Source organism: Marmota monax, unplaced genomic scaffold (genome assembly GCF_021218885.2).
Source record: "Marmota monax isolate L192 unplaced genomic scaffold, Marmota_monax_Labrador192_F-V1.1 WCK01_AAM20220418_F8-fsc00072, whole genome shotgun sequence".
Classification (NCBI taxonomy): domain Eukaryota; kingdom Metazoa; phylum Chordata; class Mammalia; order Rodentia; family Sciuridae; genus Marmota; species Marmota monax.
Genome location: NW_026692356.1, coordinates 2059127 through 2086896, shown reverse-complemented (window position 1 = coordinate 2086896; position 27770 = coordinate 2059127). Strand labels below are relative to the sequence as shown.

General features: G+C 37.3%; 1 protein-coding gene across 1 annotated transcript in view; it reads right to left on the bottom strand.

Annotated features, from left to right (window-relative positions):
• The window catches only part of Myo3a (myosin IIIA), a 203283-nt gene that overhangs the window by 93287 nt on the left and 82226 nt on the right, over positions 1–27770 (bottom strand). Inside the window, exons 9-15 of the mRNA XM_046442267.2 lie at positions 24515–24614; positions 22428–22544; positions 21231–21335; positions 21056–21139; positions 16569–16771; positions 8648–8746; positions 8439–8553 (exon numbers count right to left, since the gene is read on the bottom strand). Coding sequence (XP_046298223.1) covers positions 8439–8553; positions 8648–8746; positions 16569–16771; positions 21056–21139; positions 21231–21335; positions 22428–22544; positions 24515–24614 — 823 coding nt within the window. The remainder of the gene's footprint in view (positions 1–8438; positions 8554–8647; positions 8747–16568; positions 16772–21055; positions 21140–21230; positions 21336–22427; positions 22545–24514; positions 24615–27770) is intronic.

Below are 27770 nucleotides of genomic sequence, written 5' to 3'. Positions count from 1 at the left end.
GATACTTGGTTTAAAAGTCATTAATATACTGAAGTCATTAAAATCCTTTGATGACTTCCACGTTCTTTCCATACCTGTTTCTGGTTACACTGTCCTTTCTTCCATGTCTTTCACATGATGCCTTTAAATCTTTTACTGACTAACCCTAAAATTCATGTTTCTATAAAATTCTCTGTTTGAGACCATAGAATTGCCTACACTTTACTGAAATTATGCAATGATGCCTCATGTATTTATCGTCTATCAGACTATGAACTTATTAAGAATAGAGACCGACTAATTCATCTCTCATCTCTGCCTCAGGGCTTGGTAGACATCTGGAACTCAATAAATGCTTGTCAAACTATTTTGTTTTGTGTCAGTCAAGTGACAGTACAATATTCTCCACTTTTCAAACAGAATCTCTCTTTTATTTGTCTCATTTAACATAAGACTAGTTTATAATGATCTTAATCTTATATTATCTTCCTCAGAATTTTCTTTTCATCTAAACGTCCCCTTCTTTTGGCCTCAGGCTTTGCACCCTGAGTTCACAGTTGGATTTGTTGAGAATCTTATATACAGACAAGCTGTTTTCTTCTAAAAGTCAGTTCACTCTCTAAATGGCACAACCCCAGGGTTGGAGAAGGCCCAACGCCCTTGCCTCATGGATGTTACAGCCTGAGCTGGGGAGATGGAGGCTGGTGCACGTGGTCCTTTTGGTGAAATCCACACTTGATGCCTAATTGAAAGGCACATGAGGGAGTGGTAGGAAAGGGACCATTCCTGGACCTGCCAGCAGGGAGAGTACACCATGGATCAGGACAAGGTGGTTCCCTCCCTGGAGAACATGGTTCCACTCAGTCTAGTCCTGGGACAGTGGAGTACTGATGATCCCAGTGAGAAAAGACAGAGGTGGCAGTCTTGGTAGGAGGATCTTGGGGTCCGGATGTTATCAGAGCTCACACACATCAGGCAAATAGGAACTGATGGGAGAGAAGGGAAACTCTGTAAATAGCATTTGCAGCTGTTAGTACATACGGGATATTATGCTCTCTATTCTTAGGTTGAATTCTGCTGATACTTAAAGCAATAAAATGGCATGAGCAATCTGCAAGGACTAGAATGAAATTAAATGGCCTTCAATTTTAGTCATAAGATCATAGTTAATGAGAGTTAGAAATGACTCAGAAATTAACCATCCCTCTCCTCTCCTCTTAGATCAGACAGGTTTAGTTATTAGTCTAAGGATACACAGCCAGAGGCAAACAGTGCCAATGACATTAACCCAGGGATCTTGAACCTCTAGCACACAGATATTTTTATTATACCATCTGCCTCCCTGGTCCTGATATTCACTTCAAGTCATCAATGTTGTCTGAATCTTGATATTCTAGAATTGTAACTTGTTAACGTTCTTTTTGAGTGAAAACAACTATGTATCAAATTATTGTTTTTAAAGTACTAATATTATTAAATTATTATATTAATAATAACCAACTTAAAGGAAAATACACAATCCTCCCACCCCAGCCAAAACCAATTTCTAAAAAATGAATTGATTGTATTTCATGGAAATTCAGAGCTTTGTATGATGCTTGAAAATATTTAATTTTGATTCCAGGCTCTTTCATAAATATTATTTGATCCTAACTAAAATCCCAACTGACTTACCTGAAGCAAAAAAATGCCAGTTTGGGATTTTAGACTACCATAAGAAATATAAGTAAAATTACAGCAGAAATGACGGGCATTCTCATAGACATAAGTCTGTTCAAAGAAAAACAAAAATTCCTGTTACGATAGGGTCTAAATGAGCTGGTAAAAATGGTCTCCAAGTGAGTTGAGTCATTGAACGACTAATCACTTATTTTAAAACTCTGGCAGGATAATGCCTAGGAAATCATGTGGTTTAGAGATTTTCAAGTTTTCCCATTTGTGTTATTTTTAGAGAACTTCTAATTTTGATTTGCCTGTCGCTCCTTTGGATCATGCTGAATCACAAATGACACGTGGATTGTAAACCCTGGGATTGTTTAAAGAGACGTATACACTGTGGGTGCTGTCGATGCTCCTAAGAGAAAGCAGGAAGGAAAAGAAAGAGAGACAGACTCTGTCCTGGGAGTCACCAAAATTGTGCATATGTGAGCAGAGATGGCAGAGTGCTGTGCTTGGATCACGTGAGAACTCTGATCTCTCACTTGATGTTCAAAGCTGCCTCTTTCCAAAATGGATTTGAAGCAGCAACTGACAAAGAACAGATCCAAGAAACCAGAAAGACAGCATTTAAAAAATCAGGACTAGAATAAAAGAGAAACAAACACCCACTCAGTTTAATTCTAGGGTTTCAGAACCAGGCCAGTCTGCCCTGCTAACTCTCAGAGACCACTGCACCCACAGAAGTCACCTTGTACTGGATTAAAAGTCTTGATGTATTATCTAGCTGCTTTTGAAACAGAAACAGATGTTAGTACAGTATCCTTTATCCTAAAAGACAGGTTTGGATGTTCAATAAACCCTGAGTATGTATAAATTTGGAACATGCAGTTTTGAAATGAATTCTATTTGTCAGTAGATGCTAACTGCAAAACTGGTTTAATTTTAATGTTACTAAACATTGCTCTACTAAGCAAGAGAAAGTAGTTGAACCAAATATAAGCGAAACATTTCCTCTAATGAGTGGAACTTAGAAGTAAACAAACCAATTAAAAATGATTCCTTGCTTCTAAGATAGCAACCTCTGGGGGAGTGGATTGGTAAGAAGCAGATCAGCACTTCTGGTGAGAAAAATCTGGGAAAAGGACTACAAGCGGGCTCATCCACAGGTCCCAAATAGGCTGGCTGCCATAAGTGATGTGCAGCATTCTCCAATTTGGAAGATGCCCCGAGATACAATTTTCTTCTCCCACTTTCCGCTAACCAGGCACCCAACAGAGCCAAGCCACCATCCAAAAAGAGCATCTATTCTTAGTAATACAGATCTTATGAGCAAGGAGTAGGGAAAAGGACATATGCTGCTTTTTTTCTTTATTAAATGCACCCCAAATAAATTGACTTTGCTTTAAGCCAGGGTACTCCGGGTGCTTAAACAGGTTTGTCTTTATAGGTATAAGCTGAGGGAAGGGTGAGGACCAGCTTGGAAGAGTCTAGGGTGGGGGAAGTGATAATGGAAAAGACTGAATTTGAATTTTTGCTGGGGGAAGTGGGCAGTATGCAACTGGAAGTTGCCATGCCAGGAAAGGGTTGAGGTCAGGGTAGAGTTAGGGTTAAGCTAACTAACATCCTGCCGGCTACAGCAGCAAATGGAGGGTTTTTACTTCTGCTGCAGTTAATCTAAGGATTATATTGTGCTGAAAAACTTAGGGGAAGATAATACTTTGATCCCTTGAGCCAGAAAAAGAACAGAAGATTCAAGGGGTCCCCTATGACAGTTGGGGCCATGGATTACAGCACAAGAATGGAAAAATGTTCGGAAGAGAGAAGCACATGGAAAACCCTTGGGTGCCTCTTGGGGCTTGTCTGCATTCTCTGAATGGTGGGTCACATATTGCTTCACACGACTGAAGTTCACATCCTTCTTCTAGAGCTAAAGTCCCTACAAACACATTTATTTCAGTGGTAATGCAAATATCTATTTTCCTGAAATGTATCAGAGTCATCTCTGACTCCAGATTCTGCAATTCAAACCTCATTCCCAAAAGGCACTCAGGTAAGGTCAACAGAACAGATTGCAGCATGACATGATGTCCATAACCAGACCTCCTGCCAGGTAGAGTGTGTGCATACCACTCTACCCTGCACATGAGCTATCCATACATGCTTAGTGATCTCTCAGTTTTTCAACTCTTACTCAATCCTCCTCGTTTTTATCTGAACTCTCAAGCAAAGGCTGCTATTTGTCAAGCACATTCTGCTGTTCTTTGTACATCCACCTCTTCATCCTGTACCATTCCTGTCTCTTTTATTTGGGTAGGAGGTGGAGGGACAGTAGAATGAAATTCACACACTGGCCGCTTTAGGAAACAGGCACACTATCTAGAAGAAAGTTCTTCACCATAACATATTACAGCTAAGAACAGAATCTAAAAGCTTCTGTAAAACCCCTTGGAGGCCTTATATAAGCAATGGATTTTTGTTCTGTTTTAAAGCCTGAAAGCTATTTAATGCATCAGCAGAGGAAAGGGCTCCAGACATCTCTATTCTGCCTACAGACCACAGATCCATTGATTTCCCAGACGACAGCTTCAGTTTAGTCGTTTCAGAGTGGACAGCTGTCAGCCCAAAGCTCCAGGTAAGGTCCATCAATCAATGAAGAGAATGTGTCATTTAGAAATGAAGGTGGTTAAGTTGGAGCTTCTACTTTGGAACGAAAAAGTTACTCAACTTCAGCTCAAGAATTCCTATGAGTAAAGTATTGACCTAGGAATGGGCTCAACCTCGGTTTGTCACTGGGTCTAGAGAACAGTTTCCTTCTTGTCCTTATGATTCACAATGTTCTGCCAAAAAAGTGAGAACTCTTTGGGGGAAGTCATTACAAAAATGTTCTCTGTGGTCCCAAGAGGAGTTAATTCTCTTTGATGGGTTCTAGAAACATCCTTCCAGGTCCCTTCTGGCTCTTCAATCTCTCTCACTTACCTGTCCCTATGACCAATTAATTCATCTAGAAACAGTTACCCCTGTTTGTTGAGAACTCAGGCCAGGAACTCTTAAGTCCTGAGGCTATAAAATAGCCAGGCAGGAAAGAGTCCCCCGTCAAATCTGAATTCCTCTTGGCTCTAGAGAAGGGTCACATTAGAAAAACTTACCCTAAAAATCCAGTGGTTCACAGCTGTTTCATTTGCCTATGACATATCAGATTACTCTGAATAGTCACTGTTGGAGATACTGTCTAAATCCTTAGTCAATGACGTTCATTTCATAGTTGTTTTGATTTCTCATTTCTTCAGTTAGAGAAGTCAGTCTGTGCTATCATTATTTTTTTTCCAACTTTATAAAACAAAATCTTTCAAAAATCCCCCATTAATCGCTATTAAAAAATAAATGAGACTCCTTTTGAACTTATGTATTCTTATTTTATCAAAGATCTGCCTGGAATATCTCTGAGTTGTAATGTTAGCCTTGGGGAGTTGAATTGCTGGAGATCTCTAGAAACACTGTGGACAAAGATCACCCTGGATTGACCTAACCCTCCCCTGTTAGGTGGGGCCCTAATTCTGAATAAAAAGAAAAAAGCACATTTATCTGTCCTTCTCTAGCCTCAACCAATTGGTAAAGATCACAGATCACACTCATTCCCTGGAAGCAAAGTTTTGAGAATATTGTTTCTCAGGTGGGTATCAAAGATACCCAAGATGGAAGCTAAAGCTTTCAAAGACAAGGCAGGACTGGGAAGCCATCTGTCACTCGAGCTGCAATGACAAAAGTTCTATATTTGGACAAAATCCTCTTGGCAGCAAACTTTATTGTATGCCAAGAACAATTATGTCTTTAGAAATATTACTGTCTAACAAGCAAATGGATCACGGGACTAAATATTATTGTTGACAGTCTTCTATTTTAGAAGGTAACTGCTATAATCTGAATTTTCTCTCTCTCCAAAAGGCCCACATGTTAAAGACTTGGTCCATAGGGTGGCAGTACTGGGAGGTCACAGAGCCTTAGGGAGGTGGGATCTAGTGAGAGGTCTTTAGGTCATTGGGGGTGAGTCCTTGAAGGGAACTGTGGGACCCTAGCTTCTTCCTCTCTTTCTTCAATCCCTGTTTTGTGATATAAGTGGGTTTTGTTCCATCACACATTTCTGCCATGATGTGCCATCTCACCACAGGCCCAAAGCAATGAAGCATCACAGTTTGATGATTCATAGACTAGAATCATCAAAACTTCAGCTAAAACATACCTTTCCTCTTTATAAGTATTTCAGGCATTTCATTATAGGGATGGAAAGCTGACTAAGACAGGAGTTAACAGTACCCTAAAAGCAGACTACAAAACGATGAGATTCAATAACTTCACTGTACATACTTGGAATTAATTTTGTAAAGTTTCACTTCTATCATCATCTCCACATTTTATATCCTGCTGGTAACATTTTCTAAAATTTTCAAGAGAATTGGCTTTTTTTTAAGCTTACTCTCTTAGAGATCTGATAACCCAAGGAATCTCAGTAAACTTCTCAAGGAGACACATTACCTGTTTAAAGCTGCAGGAGAGTGGAGAATAATTTATGAAAATTCAATGAATAGCACAGTATTTTCCTGAAAATGTTCATCTAAAAGACTGTTTCACATTCAGAGTGAAGTTTTCTTTCATTATAGGATTCCAATCAACAGAGCAAACAGGAAACTGCAAAAAGAAGAGTTTGAAAGCTGCTCTAAAAGCCCTCAGGAGTCCCTATTAAATGAGATACTTTGGTATAAAATCAAAAAATTCAACCCACAGGACAGAAGGAAATTTTTATTACTCAGAGATATACTTATAGCCTTACAAGACTTCATAATTAAATTAGAAAAATGAAAAAATAAAGGAAATAAATCTCCTTAAGGAAAAAAAAAGAAGAAGCCAAATGACTGAATAAAAATGTAAATGGCAGCTTGCTATTTTTGTAATATGATGATTGAGTTGAACACAATCAAAGTACAGTCGTAACTGATCTCCCCTTCTTACTGAATGAGTGAGCAGATGGTTCAATATTGACATCAGCATCCTTGAGCATATCTGAATGAGCAGTGTTTGGCAACTGCCTCTGTTTGAAATGATGCTGTGTTTGGTTGTGGTCTGAAGCTTGGAGCGCTACTGGGTATCTCCTTTCTTCCATGGAGCGCTCACCATTCAAACATGACAGATTTGGTCAAGTGCTAGTTGAGTCTTGCTTGCCTCCACTTGGTCACCTTTGTATGGATCCAATGGCTGTTTTGTTTTGCTTTTTGTTCCCCCTCCCCCTTAACGGTTTTTAGCTGATGTTCATGAAGAGAGTGAGTACTTGGAACTGTGCCGCCAATGAAAGGAAATCCTAAGGAAGTACATTTCTTTACAGAGCTGTGTCACACCATCCTTTTGGCCCTCTGCTGGAAAAGTAGAATCAAGTCTCAAATAATTGCCTTTGTAATCGTACCCTCTAGTATTGTAGATGTAGGACAGTACTGTATCATACGCTGTGAATGTTAAACCTCTCGTACCTGCTTTATGATACGTGGTAGTGACCGTGCTTTATCAGAGCTGTTTTTAATGATGTTACTCTAGAATGTTTTCTTTTCAGATGATGATTGAGAAGCTAATAAAAAAAAAATGGTGCCAGGTATCACAACAGTAACAGAACTTTGCTGTTTTCTTGGGTTTTGTTTTGTTTTTGTTTTTTTACTTTCCCCCCTTTTTTAAATGGAGTGTGCTGGGTGTGTCTATGATTCTGTTCATATGACTGCAGAACCTGGAAACGCTGTTGCTGCTGCTGATGCAGAACATACTGCTATTATTGGTCTTTTTATATAAATATAAATATATATATATATATATATATATATATATATATATATATATATATATATATACATATATAGATAATTTGAATTTTTGGAAACTTTAGCTGTGCTGTCAACTTTGGAAAAGTATCCCAGTTTACCGTGTTGAGTTGGCATTGTACAGAAATTAACAGCCATATTGGTCTAGAAATGTTAAACTTAATTTTTTTCCATTTGTACAGGGGTAACGCACTGTATTAAATATGTAAGGTCTTATCTACGTGGGTTTGATTACAGAAACTAATAAAGTATTCTCTAAATAATGAAAAAAAAAAATGTAAAAAAGCTGGGCGCAGATTACACCTGTAATCCCAATGGCTAAGAATTGAGAGTTCAAGGCCAGCCTCAACAACAGCAAGGCACTAAATAACTAAGTGAGACCTTGTCTCAGGGCTGCGGATGTGGCTCAGTGGTTGAGTGCCCCTGAGTTCAATTCCTGGTACATCCCCCCCAAGAACAGGAAAAATATCGATATCAATAATACTGATAATGAAAAATTTATAAGATATGCAAATGTATCCAACCATTTTGGTTTTTCATTTTTAAAAATAAAGATTGAAGACTCTTTGTAAGCCCAATTAAAGATAAAAGATTAAGGTCAAAAATTATATATGGTTAGAATCAGAAAGAAAACAAAGCCAGAGATACAGGATAAATTTAAAAGATTATAAGAAAATTCAGCTAGCAAATTTATGCCATCAAATTTGATTATTATTACTTGAAAAATTTCAAATAACTCCAAAGCAAAGAAAAGTTGAATGGATAATTACCATAGAAGAATCAGAAACATTATACAAAGACTCAATATCAAAAAGGCCCCAGGAAATGATGCTATGTAAACACTTAGCACAGTACCTGGCATGTATTAAGTACTTAATAAATGCTCACTCCTGCCCTTAGCGATGACAGAAAGATACTTTAAGTTCAGAAGTCTTTCATACTTACCTCCATTGTAAAGCCTATGACTTTGAAACACTGCTCGATTAATTCATACTGGGCTTTATAGAAACTGTTATTCATCATGTCCTGTACTATTCTGAGTTGATCATTGTATAGGTACCTGAAATAAAGTATACAAGGACAAGTGAAAAAAAAAACCTAAAATTAAATGGATATGAGAATATTTCTTATGAAAGTACAACCTGGTAGATTACCTGGGAGGCTTATTTTCGGGCAATTTGTAAAGGGCCAGTTTCTTCTTTTCAGCTAAACCAGCATAAATGTAGTAAAAGATATGAAAATTTTTTTCTCCACTGGGAAAAAAAATAAAACATTTTCAGTAAGGTGGTTAGTAAGAACATTAATTAATTGTTAAAATACTTGACAATGCAATTATTAGAACAGAAAGTACTTTGAGTGCCTGAATACTCCATTCTGGCTTTCTGTGATTGTTTCTGTGGCATTATTTCCAATAACCACCATCAGTAAATTCCACCCACCATGAAAAACAGTTGACATGAATCATTCAGTGTCTGTTTGTGGGTGATTTCCATCATTGTTCTAGACACTGGGAACACAGCAGGAGCAAAGCAGTCAAGAATCCCTAACTTCTTGGAGTCTATGTGTCAGGGGAACAGACAGGAAAAGAAATAAATAAAATATATAGCATGGCAGCTGGTGATAAATGTTGCATTCTCTAACATACCCAAGGTCAAGGTCAAAAACCACCCTGAGGTAGGCGTGGTTTCCCCATTTTACATATCAGGAAAATCAGACTAAGAGCTACCAAATTCCCCCAAGGTCACAGAGTTGATGACTATTTTGGATGCAAACCAGGTCTATTTGACTCCAAAGTTCGGGTCTTTAAACATATTTTTACACTATCTTTTTGAGGCTCAGTTTTCTCACCTGTGTGAAGAGTCTCTTTCTTATAACTCTCAAATTCTATGACCTTGAAGCTCTAGGTATAAAGACCATTTTCCATATGCTGTAATAACACAATGAAGGGAACAGGGATCACAACAGGGTGAGTCTCTGGCTCAGGATGTCCCACAACTTGTTTGCTGGGACTCCAGGGTCCCATCCCCTTCTCCTCTTTCCCTTAGGTCCTCCTCCATTCACTCTGATGGGCTCTTGTTATGGGTGGTCCTAAATCCTCCCTTGACTACACATTCCACTATCACTAGCTGGGGTTGGGTCAGGGGAGGGTTCTTCTTAAAAGGGTTAAATTAATTATAATGCCTCAACTGTCAAGGCTTTGTTAACCTTGCTTCCTTATATTATTTCTCCTCTTTCTGTTAGTCTTAAATTGATACCATTACAAATCTCTGGATGTGACCCCTGGGGCAGGTTTTTAAAATCCTACATTATTGCTCTTCTCTTGCCTGCCCTAGGCCATGACAGAGCTGTCTTAGGATGTCTCTGTCTCATCATGCCCCATTAATGTCTGGATATCAGGTATTCTCCAAAAGTCTCTGTGTTAATGCAGGAATATTCAGAGGTGAAATGATTAGTTTTTGAGAGCTCTGATCTAATCAGTCCACCCTGGTTTGAATGGACTAACTTGGTGTTAACTATGGGCAGGTGGGGCACAGCTAGAGGAGGTGGGTCACGGGGGTGGGGTGTCCCCTGGAAGGGTTCATGTTCCCTGGGGCCCCTTCCTTCTACCCCTCCTCTCTCTTGGCTTTCTGGCCACCATATGTGGAGCAGTGCTTTTCTACCATATCCTTTCACCATGATGTTCTGCCTCTTCTTGAGCCCAGAACAGTGGAGTTGGCCATTTATGAACTGAAATCTCTGAAACCAGGAGCCATAATGAACGTTTCCAGGTGTTTCGGTCACAGAGACAAAAGCTGACTAACACACTCCCTACTCCAGGGCAGCAAGTCTTTCCCCCTTTGAGACACTCCTCTCCTCCTTTCCCTTACCTCCTTCATAGCCAGAGTCAATGAACTCAGGGGCCAATGAAATATTTTCAGAAAAGGAATACTATTATGAAGTTGTTATTTTTTTCTTGAACAAGGGAGCTTTTAAAAGCTTTTCCACTTCAAGCCCATGGAACAGGAAAATAGTATACTTGATAATATGCATAATTCTACACAAACTGTTTTACTTAAAAGATCAGAATGAATTTTATTTATTTTTTTTTATTTATTTATTTTTTTTTTTACATTTTTCTTTGCAGATCTCCTTTATTTCTACAATTTTAACAGTTGTAATTCTTGGAATTGTAATGACAAGGGCAATTTCATTGGGTCCACACATGTAAGTCTAAACTTTCCTAGGTCTTCTCCTCCTGCATATGATATGCAATATAATTACAGAGGAGATGGAAATTTAATCTTTTCTCATTCGAAATTATTTATTCTTTCCACACCCAGAAATTTTCAGGTGTAACTCAAATATATACATATAGATTTCCTTTTTCAAGGATGCACTAAAAGATGTTTGGAGTTTGGGGAACTTTGTGTCTTTATTTAATAATCTCTATTAAAGGCAATGAAAAGATAAACTTAGAAGAGAGAAGGATGTACACATTTTGGGCATTAATTATTCAGAGCTATCTGTTGAGACCATAATATCAAGATTCTGTCAAAAACCATTACAAAAATGATTTTTGTATCAGCTCAGTTTGGGGCTCTAACACATAATAACATACTTAAAGGTTTGATATCTGCAATATACCAATAACTATTTTAAGTATTCCCTTGTGTTTTTCCTGAAAATTAATAAATAAAAATACTTAGTATGAACATACAGAATTTGATAAAGTGAACAATACAGGTCACTGTTCTTTTTTGTTAGCATTTGAAAAAGAAGGAAGGAGTTTTCAAGTAGATACAAGTAACAATGCTATTGATTAATACACATTCTGGATTGAAATTCTGCCTTGTGTCTGGTAGGGAATAATATCACTAAGCCTTGGAAGAGAGTTCAAGTGTCCAGGAAATCCACATCTTTCAAATGTTGGGTCAGAGGGAACAAAGCTTGAGGTAAAATAGCAACACGGGAAGAAAAAACAGAGGAGAGGTGAAAAGTCATTAGGGTGACCTGAGAGATGAATTCAACACACCTCCACAAGTACTTAGATGGCAAAATGAAGGGAGAATCAGATTTCCACAGCTAGTGAGGACACTTCCAAAAGAGAGGGACTTATGGGAAAAGACACAGGTTTAGGATATAAATTAAGCTGTATCTGAGATGGCAACAGGATATATAACAGGCAATGGAAAGGTAAACTTAGAAGAGAGAAGGATGTACACATTTGGGCATTAATTATGCAGAGCTATCTGTTGAGACCATGATATCAGAAGAATTAAAAAATAAGGGAAAGAGAATAAAGAACAAAGAACTCAAGGACAAATCTTGGCAAACGCCCAACTGGATGGACGAATTGAAGTCAGAGAAGAAAAATTCGGAGAGAAAGAAGGAAAACCAGGAGAAACCAGTTGCAGAACAAGGAAGTGAGGGTTTCAAGCAGGTGTGATTCGCAGGACTGGAAGAGCCTTTCTTTAGAATTGGTCCAAATTACATGTTCCAAGCCCCTCTCTGTTGCTTGCTGCGATTGCAAGTATGAGTTCAACCATCTCGAACATTGCACATGAGCAAGGTTAGAACAAAACTAAAAGTTTTGTTTAGTTCTCATCTTTTCCCACCACAAGATAATGAAAATTCTCTAAGCCTAGCACAGCATATAATTTAGTTTGCTTTGTTCTAATGAAATCACATTGATGGCTCTGTGTGTCACATCTTTAACACTCAAGTGATGCAATGTACAATTAGTGAAGTGACTCATAAATGTAGACACAAAATTAGTGGATTTCTCTTTAATTGCCAGTTTACATTTACTGAGAATTGTAATTTGACAAGACCTGGAGATACTGTGGGAAATATACTGACCTTCAGTGGATAAACAACCAGAGAGCTAAAACAACGAGAAAAAAAAAACAACTCCAAAGATTACCCCTCTCAGGTCCTCTCCCAAGCCCCATGAAAGTTGCACTTGAGAGAGCCCCATGGCATCTCACACATGCCGATGTGACCAGTGTGCCCCAGGTCAAGACTGCCTGGAGCAAAAGTAGGGTCTCAGTGAACTACCAAGTATCATCTCTCTGACTCTGGCCCCACTTGCTTTGTGGATCTGTTAATATTATTTTTGAGTTCCACTCAGTCACTTGCAGAAAAGTTCACCTGCCTTGGACCCTGAGGATCATCTTTGCATCTCAGCCTCAACTAACCTTGAACTTGTGGCAAAGTCTTCACAAGGGTGTAGCTTAATTCATCTGAGAAACTTTTGAACTTTTGAAAGAATGGCCAGTAACAAGGTTCGGAAAACTAATGATGAAGTTTTGTATTCTTAAGTCCCCATAGATGTTCATCTAACAGTGCTTTCTATTTTTATCTTTATTTATAAGCCCCCTCCTCCTAGACACCTATCTCTTCAATCCCCCTCTTCAATTGCCACCTACCTGCTCATTCTTAGCAGTCAAACTCCATTTCCTACTTTCCTGAGAGAGTAGAGACCAATGAATGATCAGTGAGCTTTGCACCAAGGCATATAGGGTTCTTAGGAGACTGAAGCTGCTTTACTTCAGGAATCATCTCTTATTTGGCTTATATCTCCTGTGCTTAGCATATAGTAAGTAGTCAGTAAATATTTGTCAAATGGATGAACGAATGGATAAATGGTGAGTCTTGAGTCAGAGACAAGGGTTCAAACTCCAACTCATTTATTTACCAGCTTTTTGATATTAAGGCAACTTATTAAAATGCTCTTAGTTCCGGTTTCTTCGTGTATAAAGTAGACAATAACACCCTGTCATCCAGCTGTAAGAATTAAATGGCATAATGGCTGTACCGTGCTTGCTAGGAATAATTGCTCCATAAATATATTTTCCTCCCCTCTACAGCAGAGAGCACTAAGTCTGCCACTTCATTTATGACTCTTAGGGAACCTAGTAAAGGGCTGGCAAGGGACAGAAATGCAATCAATGCTTGCGGAACTACACTGTCGTAGCAGGAGGAAATGGCAGTAGAAACAGCTATAATATATATGTGTGTGAGAATTATCCAGCACTGCCTTCAATATGTTCATTTTCTCCTTGAAATTAAGTAGCCTCCTTAAAAACATTCCTTATAATCATCAACATTTAGAAAAAAATCTAAGTGACAAGTCATGAGAAATATAACCTCGTAAGTGTGGTCAGAGAACCCGGGTGGGATGAGGTGTACAGAGGTGAAAGAGAATAGAAACCAATTTTCTTAAAAGAAAAGGTGAGTTCAGTTTAAAATATACGCGTCTGCTCTGGTTATTCCCTGCCCTTCAGATCCTCCAACTTTCTCTGCCTTGCTTTGTGACCCCTAGATTCACTTCTTCCACAGCAACACCTGAGTCCTGGGGTCCTCGGGCTATGGGGCTTCCATTTGGCTTCCATTACTGGGATGCACAAGGAGGACACAGGAGAGGAGAGGTGCAGCATCTCACCTTGCCTTCCCCTTGACAGCGGCTACCTCCATCAAGGCAAAAGACTTTACTGGACAGTCCCTGCCCTGTACAAATGGTTTCTCACCCTTGTTAGGGCCTGGGCACCTGGCCATTCCTTCTTGATTCTTTGATGTCCTTTCTGCCTTGGCAAATAGGTTTTGCAGTTCAACCCTTTGAACTTATTCTTTCCTTTTTGTAACCCTGATTGATATAATAATCCCTTTAAATGTATAATTTTAAAAATGTATCTATAAATAATGCTTCTACTATATGTCTGATATTTTCATTTTCAAAGGTCACAATAAATTTCTCTAGGATGTACAAAATACAATTTCCATTAAAGAAAAAAAAGTAAAAATGGAAAAATGTTTTATTTTCAATTATAAAGTAGCTGTGCTCAAATGATATCTGAGTTGTATTTTAATTTGATTTTCAATTTGGGACTTTGAATGCTTTTCCTAGTAAACAATATAGTAAAACTAAAATAGTTCTTAGGCAGCTAGAGGAAACATGCTTAATTATAGTATGACTTAAATATAATCCAAATTACTTAATTATTTACTTATTTTTGGTACCAGGGGTTGAATCCAGGGGCACTTAACCACTGAGCCACATTTCCATCCTTTTTTTATTTTTTGAGACAGGGTCTCAGTAAGTTACTTATGGCCTTATTAAGTTGCTGAGGCTAGCTTTGAACTTGCCATCCTCCTGCCTCAGATTCCCGAGTTGTTGGTATTACAGGCATGCACCACTGCACCCAGCACACTGTTATTTTTAGAACCAGAAGGTACTGGGCACAGTGGTCTATGTGAGTGATGCTCTGGCACATAACTTCATAGAACAAACTGGGAACAAAGCTGCTTGACACTGCACAGCATGGTGGCTCCGTCTAAATATCAACAGGTTACTGGGTAGTTCTGTCCCCAAAGGCCTGAGAGGCTTATACAAGTATGAGAGTAGAACAAATAACTCTTGAGAACCAGTTAAGCCTCCACACCTACATACATAGATCCCAACGTCCCCCTAGGTATTGAGTGGGAAAGGCTCTGAATGACCACTAAGATCTGGGTAATGGACACACATCAGTAGTAGCAGCTGTCATTTATTGAATACCTTCAATGATCCAAGTCTATGGTAGATGTCATTTCTAATCTTCACAGCAATCAACATCATGACCACTACTACTAATGGCTTAAACTATTAGGCATTATCTTAATTGATAGGTAGGTACTAATGCTATTTCTATTTTAAAGATAAAAAATTTGAGGTGCAGAGAGGTTCAGTAAATTTTAAATATATCACACCCCCCCACCCACACACACACAGAATAAGTTGCAATCTTTAAGGTCTTATAAGGGTCCCATAAGTGTTTTTAAGATCCTGTAAGGGTCTTCAAGTTTTAAATATCTTACCCAAGGTGGACTAACATATTCTGGAGTCATAATTCAAAACCAAATTTGTCTAATATTTGTTCTTTACATATTTTGAATGGAGGACTCAAGGATGACTATCCAAATTGAGGGGTGAATATGAATAAAATATGAATTTTATTTGTATTTCCCTCTCTCTCTCTCTCTCTCTCTCTCTCTCTCTCTCTCTGTTCTGGGGATTTAACCCAGGGCCCTGTGTATGCTAATGACACACTTTACCACAGAGGTACACCTCCAGTCCATATTCATGATTTATTTATAAACTGAATGATAGCAAATTTGCAAACACTTACAAATTAAATAATAATGTACTAATGTATAACATGAGACTATGTTCTTATGAATTTAACAGGAAAGATTGCTACAGTAGAGTATGTTTAGCATGAAACCAACATGAGAAAAAAACTAGGATTCTAACTTATCCCACTTTCTTTAAAAATAATATGACTACCAGGTTACAAATCCAATGTGTGACTATAGTTTTCTATAATAACAATAAAAATCTTTTGGAATAATTAGATGGCAGGGGAAATTTTGCCATTCAACTATACATTGCCAAAAGGAACTCACTCAATCTAATATCAAAACAATCTAGATAGTAATGCTTTCAATAAGTTAGCAACAAAAATGGAAAGACAGAAGGCTGGGGTGTGGCTCAGTGTAGAGTGCTTGCCTCCCACGTGTGAGGCACTGGGTTCGATCCTCAGTACCACATAAAAAAAGTAAATAAACAAAATAAAGATCCTGTGTCCATGTATAACTAATTTTTTTTTAAAAAAATGGCAATACAATACAGCCTATTTCTAAATCTTTTACTTGGTCCTTTATGTGAAAACACAGGAAGAACAGAATTAATATAAAGATTTGTTTATATATAGCATCATTATAATTTTTCATTATTTCTAATTAAATTTCAAGTTGATTTTGTATACAGAAATGTATTCTTTCCTACTTGAAAACTTGTTTTCATTTACTCTGTTAGTACCTCTCTGATTGGTTTGGCTTTCTGCCTGATAGCATGATTTTTTAGGTTATTTGTTAATTCCTCTACTGGATGCAACATTTGTGAGAGTAACTTGGTGCTGCGGGGCTCTTTGCTTTCAATCATAGTAGGTTATCAACATCAGTTTGTTGAATGAGAAAGACCTTTGACTATTCAAATAGAAGCACTGACTTTGCTGATGTTTCCCAGAAAACAAGAGCTATCTCACATGAACCTACATGGCTTGGTGGATAACTCGGGATTTCTCCAGAAGGTATTCTGAAATCTGTGCTCCCACTATAGCTCCAGAAGTGGTAAATTTCATTTCCAAGTATTTCCCAAATCGGCTGGAATTGTCATTTATAATAGTACAGGCGTTGCCAAAGGCTTCAACCAAATTGTTCACTTGTAAAATCTTCTCTTGCAGGGTTCTGTTGTTAGCCTAGGGAGGAAAGGTCAAGATACAAAAAAAAAAATTGTGAAAAATTAACTTTGTCAATAATAAGATGTCTCTTCTTTGATAAACACTTTATGTGGACATAAACATCTGGGAGCATATTCTTGGTCTGTCATCAGATGTCACAGCCTGGCCTGTATTCCCCATCTAGGATATGTGTTCACCCACCTGCTTTCTTAAAAGTGAATGAAGACATATCTACACTTTTCTATTCCAGTGCAGTACCGTGCAGTGCTTGACTGACAAACACAACTTACAAGCAGACTATGCACACTGAGGTACACGTCTCATTTTGTTATTCCTATCCCACTGTCCTGGGCCCCCATCCAAATCTTCCCCAGATCCAGAACCACTTCCCTTGCTTCCAAAGAAAGTCCTAAGCCTGAAACTAAGAGAGTAGAGTTAACTTGAGAATTCAAAAGTGGAAGAAAGGGAATCGTGAGCATTAAGAGCAGCTCAGAATCATGAATGGGAGCCAACATAGTATCCTTCTATTTGTCCTACCCCACCTCTATCTCTTATGCTTTTCCCTTCAAGCAAATGTTAGGCTTGTTTTTCTTCTTTACCATTTTACCTGAAACTCCACCAAGTAAGAATTTATTTATGCTAAGAGCCAACCACTTTTAGAAAAGCATGTCCACCTTCCTATCCTCTAATCCTCCACATCTTGGCAGAAATCTGCTCAAGGATATCATTATCAGGGTTAGTCCTTAATACCTGGCTGAGCTCAGCTGTGTTAAAGGCAGAGGTATTTTTTAAGTCACAGGAAAGGAGCAGTGGCTAACTCTGGAACAGAGGCTACACTAGAATTTGAGTGGACTGTAGAGGGGGCGATCACAGTGAGGTTTTCAAGCTGTATAAGGACCCTGGGAGTCTTTTAAAAGATGCACTACAGGGTGAAAGAGGGGACTAGGGAGTATTGGGACAAAGCTGGCTCTTTAAAAATGTTTTTGGCTAGCCCTAAACCCACAAAAAGGGTGAGATAATATCTCCAGCCCACCTGTATGAAATAGCAGTGATCTGCTACTGAAGGATCAGGGGAATACTATTCCCAAGATACAGCCTATCCAGCAAACACCCGTTGTTTTGCATCTAGTAAATCTTCATCAAAGAGGTAAGTAAAAAAAGAACAAGATAAGACCTGATAACAGGGTATGCATGTGCACACACACACACACACACACACATACCAACAACAACATTAAATCACACATTTAGATCTAGAACAAGATGAAGAGATTAGATGAACAACTTTGCTGACATCGACAAAACAGCATCCACACATGGTTAACCCATTATTGATGGGAAAATCTGTTGGTCCACAAATCAGGACAGAAGAGCAAGGGTGGCCCTGGAGTACATGAATTCAGGTGTTCAGCCCTTCTATGCCCGAGGACTATGCTATGCCTTACTGACCCGCTTCCTGTACCGCATCTTATTTTCACTGTCCTTAAAACCTTTAGCATGATATTTATTCTAGAATTAAGGAGAGGGAAGATGCTGGGCAAGGGGAGTGGAAGGGCCTGAGAAGAGAGACCTGCAGTGGTGCCCCTGTCTTCCTAGTCTTTGGCAGCCCTTCCAGCCCCAAGGGGCCACAGCCCTGGAGGGCAGAGGTCACACTAACCACTCAGCAAAGCACATGTATACCCCACACCAACTGCCGGAGAGAAAATATTACAGTCAGTTGGTGTTTAATAGGAACATGGAATTCTTTCTACTCATCATTTTGAAAATGAATTAGACTCAATTAAGCAGCTATTTTACCCATGTGGCCACACAGTTTTATAGAGAGATTAGGTCTAGCTTTGCATCACTGGTACTTCACAACACAAAATTCCTATAATCACGGTGCTGGCAATATATTTAACATAGCTCTAGTTGTAACAAGATAGATCACAATAAAAATTTTTACAAGGGTAAGTTGTATCAATGACTTCTTTTGATATTAGCCTAATGAGAAAACATGATTCTTGTCTTATTTTAAGGGCTCTACTAGAATATCAAAGTTTCCATCTTCAATTTCTGTTTTTTTTTTTAAATCAAGGTATAGTTTACATAAAGAATCACCTTTCATAGTGTACATCTCTGAGAGGTTTTACAAACATTCAATCACTTAATCTCCACTGCAGTCTGCATATAGAACAGTTCCTTCACCCTTCACAATTATGTCTCCATCCTTGGGAGCTAATCCCTCCCTTTACTTTGAGCTCCTGTCAATCATCCATCTATTTCTGTTCCTGAAATTTCAAAATCACAAGAATGAGGCATAAGTTGAATCCTATGGCACATTAGTCTTTTGACTCTGATTTCTCTGACTCAGCACCATGCACTGGAGATTTATCCCCTGAGATTTATCACTTCCATCAGTGTTTATTCCTTTTTATTACTGAGTAATATTTCATTGTATGGATGCACTATGGTTTACCCATTTTCTAGTTCAGGGTTTTCCCACTTTCTGGAGTTTATTAATAGAGTTTCTCTAAATAAATGTCAATAGAATTTTTCGTGTGAATGTGGGTTTTCATTTCCTCTGGATAAGCAGGAGGATTGCTGAACTGGGTGGTAAGTGTAATTTAGCTTTATAAGAAACATCCAAACTGTTTTCAGAGTGGCTGTGGTACATTGTGTTCTCACTAGGAACACATGAGAGTCTCATCTGCTCCACAGCCTTGTCAGCACTTCTTATGCAATTTTAAAAGCAAATTGTAACCAGTTCAATAGGTGCTTAATGGTGTTTAATTGTGGTTTAATCTGCACTTCTCAAATGTCTGTTGAACAACTTTTGATTTATTTGCAATCTACATATCATCTTTGCTGAGGTGAATGTTCAAATAGTTTGTCTATTTCTTGTCATTTGATTTATTGAGTTTTAAAGTTGTTTCCATATATTCTAGATACAGCTAAATACAGCTTTATTAGATATGTGACTTGCAAACATTTTCTGAGAATGTGGTTTGTGTGTTCATTTTTCAACAGTGTCACCAGAGATTAGAAGCTTTTAATTTTGGTAAAATCTGATTCTTCTTTTTACGAATTATACATTGCATGTTGTATCTAAGAGCTCTTTGATTAACTCAAGAGTTCTAAGAAGTTTTACTAAGTTTTCTTCTAGAAGTTTTATAGTTTTTGATTTTACATTTAGGTTTATTATCCATTTTGAGTTATTTTTTAATAATCTGTGAGGTCTAGATTGGGGTTCATGTTTTTTTGGTATTTTTTGGCATACGCAATTATCCCAGCACCATTAGTTGAAAAATTAATTCTTCATTAATGGACTATGCACCTTTGTCAAAAATAAAAATATGTGTTCTCTGTTCTCCCCCATTAATCATTTTTCACCCTTCCTTTAATAACATACTTCTTGAGGGTCTATTAGGGAAGGAGAAAAGGAGAGGACGAGAGAGGGTGGTAGGGAAGGTCGATACAATCAAAGAATGATATGTGCATGTATAAGAATGTTACAGTCAAACCCACTAATTTGTATGATTATGAGTCAATAATGATAATAAAATAGATATAAAAATAACATACTTCTTGACCATTATTAACTTTAATAAATCTGTAAAACAAGTAGAATCAATACTCCAGCTTTCTTTTTCAAAATTACTTGGCTAGTCTAGGTCCTTTGTCTTTCCATATATATTTTTGATTCAGTGTGTTAATTTCCACCCAAAAAACCTTATGGGAGTTTTACTGTTATTGCATTGAATGTCCAGGTCAATCTGTGAAGAATTGCAATCTTAATAATATTGAACCATTTGATACATCAGTATGGTATATCTCTGTATTTATCTAGTTCTTTCTAGATGTATCATTTTTTTCTAATTTTTCAACATATGAATCCTGCACATATTTTATAAAATTTAGATTTACATAGTGCATGTTTTGTTTTGTTTGATGCTACTGACAATGGTAATTTTAAGCTTCAATTTGTCATTGATTACTCCTAATATATACATAATACTAAAGTCAATTGACATTTGTGCAATACTATATTTTAACCTGCTAGCAACAAAAGCAAAGAGAGAAAGGCATTCAGCAAGTGCTTTGGGGCTAAGCAGGGAAAGGTCACATTCATAAAGCCTTGCTTGAGAAAAATGTATCTGCCTTTTATATTGTTTGCTCTATTTTAAACTCAAATGATAGCAATTGTGCTTTATAATTTCCATTATTGAATGTGGGAGTTAGGGAATATTAATCTAATTAATTATATGAAATTCTGAAATACAACAAATATCTCTGCTAGGACAGAGAAGAAATAAATTGTACCTTTCCAAGCACCGTCAGTTGCTGAACTAAAAGATGAGCACTTTCCGTCTTCCCAGCCCCACTCTCTCCAGAAATAACTATGCACTGCATGAGGAAAAAGGACACGGTGAGACTTCATCCTCAGAAAAGTCAACTGGCACACAAGAAACCAAGAGGGGAATTTTACTCGCCTTACCTGGTCTGAATTATATGTGACCATGGACTGATATCCTAAGTCAGCTATTGCAAAAACGTGAGGAGGGTTGGCAGTTCTCTTTGCTCCAAGATATAGTTTGGAATGCTAAAGGTTAAAAAATATATATATGTTTTATAGGACTTTTTAGTTTTGCTTCTGCTTTTGTTTAAACTCCGGACTCTTCACAGATAAAACACTAATTTTTAGCAGAATATGAATAAAATACCATTACACGCCAACAAAATATTACACACACATATATACATGTATGCCCAAACTGTAAGTTATGCAAAATAAAATATTCATATCACTTCTGCAGCAAAACTTAAGGCTTCAAAGTACTATTACTTGTTTAAATTAAAAATACTTGATAAGATAATTTGGTATCATTTTATTGACTACTTCTTGGATATAATAATGCCTGGCATATGGCCTCTATTTTATTTCCTTTCATTTAAACTAAATTGTCTTGTTTGATTTGTACAAGATCACACAATTAATTTGCAACAGAAATCTGCTAAAGCCTAACTTCTTCTGAAACTTAGGTCAAGGCTTCTAAATTTTAGGTTGGTAGAGGTTAACATTATATAGTTTTCACATGCAAAATATAACTATTAGGTAAAATATTAAATAATTTTCTAGAGTATGCAAATAGCTAGAAAAGAATAGGTCCAATTAAAAATGAAAAACAGCCAAGTGTAACTCTATACTTAAACCATTAGGGGTTGAATCACTGATAATTATATATTCATATTCATAAGACACTTCTAATATCATAGTAAGAAAGCCAATCAATATAATGAAAAGGAACTTTTAAAGTCACAAGAAGTTTTGCAGCCATTAAGTATGTATTATACACATAAACAATGTAGTTGCACTTTTGATTCTTCAATATTGGTTTGGAGACAGATATTAAGTATATAAATAGACATCAGTTTAGTAAGATGCTATGTAGTACAGAACTGTTACCAGTTACTGAATATAATTAACATTCTGAAATATATTTTTGGAACAAGGAAAACCACAAGCTGCACCTAGACTTGACTTCATCTATTTTTCATATCTTTATGTTTTAACAGTAACTACATCACTTCTTTTTTAAAGCGCTGTATAAATTTTTTTGACATCCTTTTAAATTAGGAATCTGAATAACATAATTATTTGTACAAAGTAAGAGAATGCAAACACATCACATACCTTTGTAGAGTAAAGACCCAGATTCTGAAAAGGGTTAAGAGCAATGAGTATATCTCCCACATAGATATAGATCTGATCTCTTGAATAACACTTTTCAAGCTGCTCTGAGACTGCATTCTGCAAGAAAATAAAAATAATTTCTCTCTCCTAAAAATCAACTACAATTTGAAAAGTAAATAAAAATAAGTAAAACACCTGGAATCTAGATGAAGAATTAGAAAGAAACATAATCATAGTAAGCAATGTAACATCAGGTGTGCAGGTACCCATCTGTTCAACAGGCATTTGCTTAGGTTTCTGAGAGCCAAAGAAGAATGTCATTGTAAACCACATTTTCCAAAGGACATACTATATCTCTATGCTTGATACTATGTTACACACAGAAAATACGGGACACACATACATATTGTTACATTCCACAAAGCTGTTGAATTACTTTGATTTGGAATAAAATTATATTCACTATATTTTCAATTGCTTTGCTAGTGTTCTTTCTCTTTCCTTCATATACTACATTTATTTATTATCTTGAAATTTATCTAACAAGCATATAACACATTAGACATATAGACAGACATAACACATTATTAACACAAAGTTGCATATTGTTATAATGCATTCTCATAACTCATTATATGTTACAAACAATATGTGTATATCCATATATATGTATATATATTTATATATGTGTGTGTGTATATATATGTATATATATTTATATATATGTGTGTGTGTGTATATATATATATATATATATATATATATATATATATATATATATCAAATTTTCTAACCAGTCCAATGTCTAAGGGGAGGGAAAAATTCAAAAAGTAACTTTCATAGTTGATAAATCATGTGAGCAAATGGATCAATTTTAATAGTGTCAGAAATCATCATTTATATAGTACATGAAAAAATGAACAAAATATAACCTAGACAACGGAAAGAAACAAACTCAGTACTTAATATATTAATAATATATTGTCAGCAACATGATTAGTGAAAGCTTTATAATCCACAAGCCTAGGAATTTACATAATTGGAAAGTTTGATATATAGCAGATTACTTCTGTTCAGAACAGGGCTCTTGATTTGTTGTATTTCTGAGTAAAATATTCAGACATATATTAGAAATATTAAGAAACAAAAAGCTATTGATGAGGCAGGATAGACGTCCCAACTTTTACTGAAATGAGAACATTTATTTCTCTAATGATCTGATGATCTGGAATAAAGAGGGATAAGGGGAAAGAAGGCTCATATTATAATTTACTGGCTTTTTTTTTGCACCCTTTACACAAGATACTTAAACTAGGACTGAGATAACTGGAATAAGAAATTACAAACAGAATTCAGTGCCCTACAAGGTAAGCTGGGTGAGAACAGGGGATTTCTGATCCCATGCAGGTCTGAGCAGGATCAATGGAAGCTTCTGAGGTATCATAGAGGCTTTTGGGCACTGTCACTGAGGGATGGAGCAGAAGAGGATTATATGTGGTGGCTATAAGAGGCACATAGTAAATGATACTTTTGGGATTACCAGAAATAATTAAGGAGAAGAAAGTTCTGTGAAACAACAACTTATGTTTGGGGGAACCTCACAACCTTTTCACCTGAGCATTAAAAAAAAAAAAATGGTAGAGTGCTTGCCCAGCACATGTGAGGCACTGGGTTTGATCCTCGACACCACATTAAAAAAATAAAGATATTGGGTTCACCTAAAACTAAAAAATAAATATTTTTTTAAAATGACATTAGGGGGCTGGGGTTGTGGCTCAGTGGAAGAGCACTTGCCTCGCACATGTGAGGCACTGGGTTTGATCCTCAGCACCACATAAAAATAGATAAACAAAATAAAGACATTGTGTCCCTGTATAACTAAAAAAAATTTTTTTTAAATGACATAGGTTGGGAGGATCTAGAAATTTGAGTTCTATATATTAAAACTGAAGATGGAAGAGATAATCAGGAAGTTAGGAGACAAAGCATGAGACTTACAATGAAATTCAAAGAATTCCCTGTCCACATCACTCCAATAAATGTTTTAAAATCTGGAATGTCTAAGTTTAATTAAACTGAATTCTTACCTCATCCAGAACTTCTAGGGTTGCTAAATCATCTACATCCTTCAGAAGGGAAATTAGAGATCTGTTTAAGTTGCCTTTCTTGGTGTGAATACGTTCATGTCTGTGGAGAAAAACCATTTCTGATTTAAGAACTTATTACTGATCAGAGCAGAAATAATTTTTTTGATACATGAGATGAAAAACCCCCATGATTCTGTTTCCTAAATACAGTGATAGCATACCAGAAAATACCCTAATACATTTGATCTTTGCTGTTTATTTTATCATCTCCACTGAGAAAATACGACATATAAAACTTTATTCACGAATGATCAAAAGGGTCCATGATTTCTGTCAAGAATCGTTCTTAATTTGCTATGAATTTACAGCTTTTTTAAAATTCCTATGTGTGGTTCAATCTGTTATGAGGTGGTGAGTCAGAAATATTCTCATTTATTGGATTTTCAGTTTTGTCTGATGTAGTATTTGGTCACTGGTAGTCAAAGTATGGTAATTTTTTTCCTTTTTAAAATTTATTTCTTACATACATGACAATAGTGGAGTGCATTACATTCATGATTATCCATTCACAGCACAATTTTTTGTAACTCTGTATATAAAGTATGAATTTTTAAATGGTAATTCAGCAAAATGTAACAGAAATACAAATAAATAACATCATAATTTGAAAAAGTTAAACTGACATATTAAAAACCTGATTTGGGGTACCAGAAAATTTATTTTCAAAGAGGAACATTTTAGTGACTTTCCAAAATTCTGCCAAGATCTTGATGTAACGTGGAGACTAAGAGAAGTCATTGAGTTCAATGCAATGGTTTTCTTAGTCTTTTCTGGACACCTGCTCCATTGTGAGGAGAATTGTATTTTCATTGTTTATTTTGGGACATACTTTTAAGCACCTGTTTGATCCACTGGTACAAAGTGAAAAGAATAAGTAAGGAGTACTAAGAACCATAACATTCCCTCAGAAGACTCTGAAGGGTTTCTCATTGCTTAACAAATTAGATCCACTGGGGCTGGGGATGGAGCCGGTGTGTGTGAGGCCCTGGGTTCACACCTGAGTACTGAAAGAAATTTAAAAAGAAAGGAAATGAACTCTATAAATAAATGCAGCCCCCAAGGTCACCTGCTCCTTTGGGGCACTAGTGTCCACATGTTCACTTGCTACTGGGCATGGTTTCTTCGGCTGCTTTTCTCATTCCTCCATCATTTGTTTTTCACCTTCAGCTGTCAAAACACCTGTCTCATAAACAGCAAAAACCCCTACCTCCTCTGATTTCTAGTTCCTTCTATTTACGGTTCCATTTCTTTGCTTCATACAAAAAAACTTAAAAAAAATAATTTCTATTTCTTCAGGCATTTGTCTCATACTCTACAGAAACAGGTTTGTTTTTTTTTTTTTTTTTTTTTTGGTCATTGTTTGTTTGTTAATGATGCTAATGACCTCACATTGCTAAAACCAGTGGTCAATTCTATTTTTTTTTTTTGGTGGGAGCGGGTACCAGGGATCGAAATCAGGGGCATTTGGCCACTGAGCCACATCCCCAGCCCTATTTTGTATTTTATTTAGAGGCAGGGTCTCACCGAGTTGCTTAGTGCCTTGTGGTTGCTGAGGCTGGCTTTGAACTTGTGATCCTCCTGCCTCAGCCTCCCAAGTCGCTGGGATTATAGACATGTACCACCATGCCCAACTCCAATAGTCAATTCTAAGTCCTCATTTTACTTAACCTACAAGCAGCCTCTAACCAACACTGTCATGAACACATCTGTCTTAGAGTCCAGTACATTTTTCTTGATTCTCTTCCTTGCTTCACTGGCTTCTGCAGTTTAGTTTTTTTTTTTTTCTCCCCTGCTCCTTAACTTTCTGTCACATTTTGGGCTCTCCTGAGCTTCAGTGCTTGGAGTTATATTTTCTCCACATTCATTTCCTTTTATTTTTCATAGCTGTAAATGCCACTCCTGCATGAACAGCTCCACACCTAGGCACCCCTTGTTTATTTAACCTTTCACTTGGAAGTCTACTAGGTGGACTTACCACCTCCCAAGCTACCCTCTGGCCTTCGCTGGCCCAGACCTGCCCCTCCACCGTGACTCCCTCGCTCGGTAAATGGAGATTCTACTCTTCTGAGGTGTTCATGACCAATACCTCAGAGACACCCTTGGCTCTTCTGTTTCTCACACTTCTCATGCAATCTAGATTCACATCCCATAAGCTCCATCACCACATTTATCTAGGACTAGATGTTCCTCACCACTATCACCTCCACCATGTTGCATCCCAAGATGGCAACGACAGGTCAAGGTAGTTTCCTGGCTGCCACCTTTGCCTTCCTACACTCTTCTCAACATGTGGCCAGAGAGACTTTTTAAAAATAAGTCCCACCATGCCACTCCCCTGCTGTGAGGCCCTGCCTTCCCATTACCAAGCGATAACCAAAGCCTCAACATGGGCTACAAAGCCCTAGAGGGTATGTGCGTCAGCCCCCACTCCTGTCACTCCTCCTTCTTTCTCTAGTATCTCCTCTGCTAATTCTTTCCATCCACATTGTCTTTCTTGTCATTTCTTAAATATGTTAGGCATGTTTCTAAGGCACAGACTTGGACTTGCTGTTCCCTCTGACTGGGATGCACTTTCTACTGATATCTATAAAGGGGGACCTCACTTCCTACAGAACTCTTGTAATACTACACAGATCAGAGTCCTTTCCTGGGCAGTCCATGTAAGTTAACATCTTCTATCCAGAACTTCCCAACAGCTTCTTCATGCTTTATTTTTATATTGCCTCTCTGTCTGTCTGTCTCTCTCTCATGTGTGTTTATGTCTCTCTGTGTGTGTTTATTGTTTTTTTGCTCCTGTCAGACTGTAAACTTGGTGAGATGGAGTACTAGCATGATTCACTGCTGTGTTCCCATCATCTATGAGAGTGCCTGGCAAATAATAGTCACTCATACACATGATGAATGGCTCACTGAAAGGAACTCCTCATTCTAGCATTCAAAGCCTTCTATAATACCATCCACACTGTCTTCCTGGTATATTTGCAGCAAAACACTTTTTGCTTGAGCTTAATTGAATCTGTTCCTGTTTCTTTTATATCTTCTGAGCTCTCTCCATTTACCCCTTTGTTTTGACTTCCTTTTTTGGCCTCATCTGTGTGATGAAATTTCATTCAGTGTTCACAGTGTACCTCAAATGCCTCCTCTTTTTAAATCTCTCGGCAGAATTCTATTCATCCTTCAGGATAAAAATTTAGTT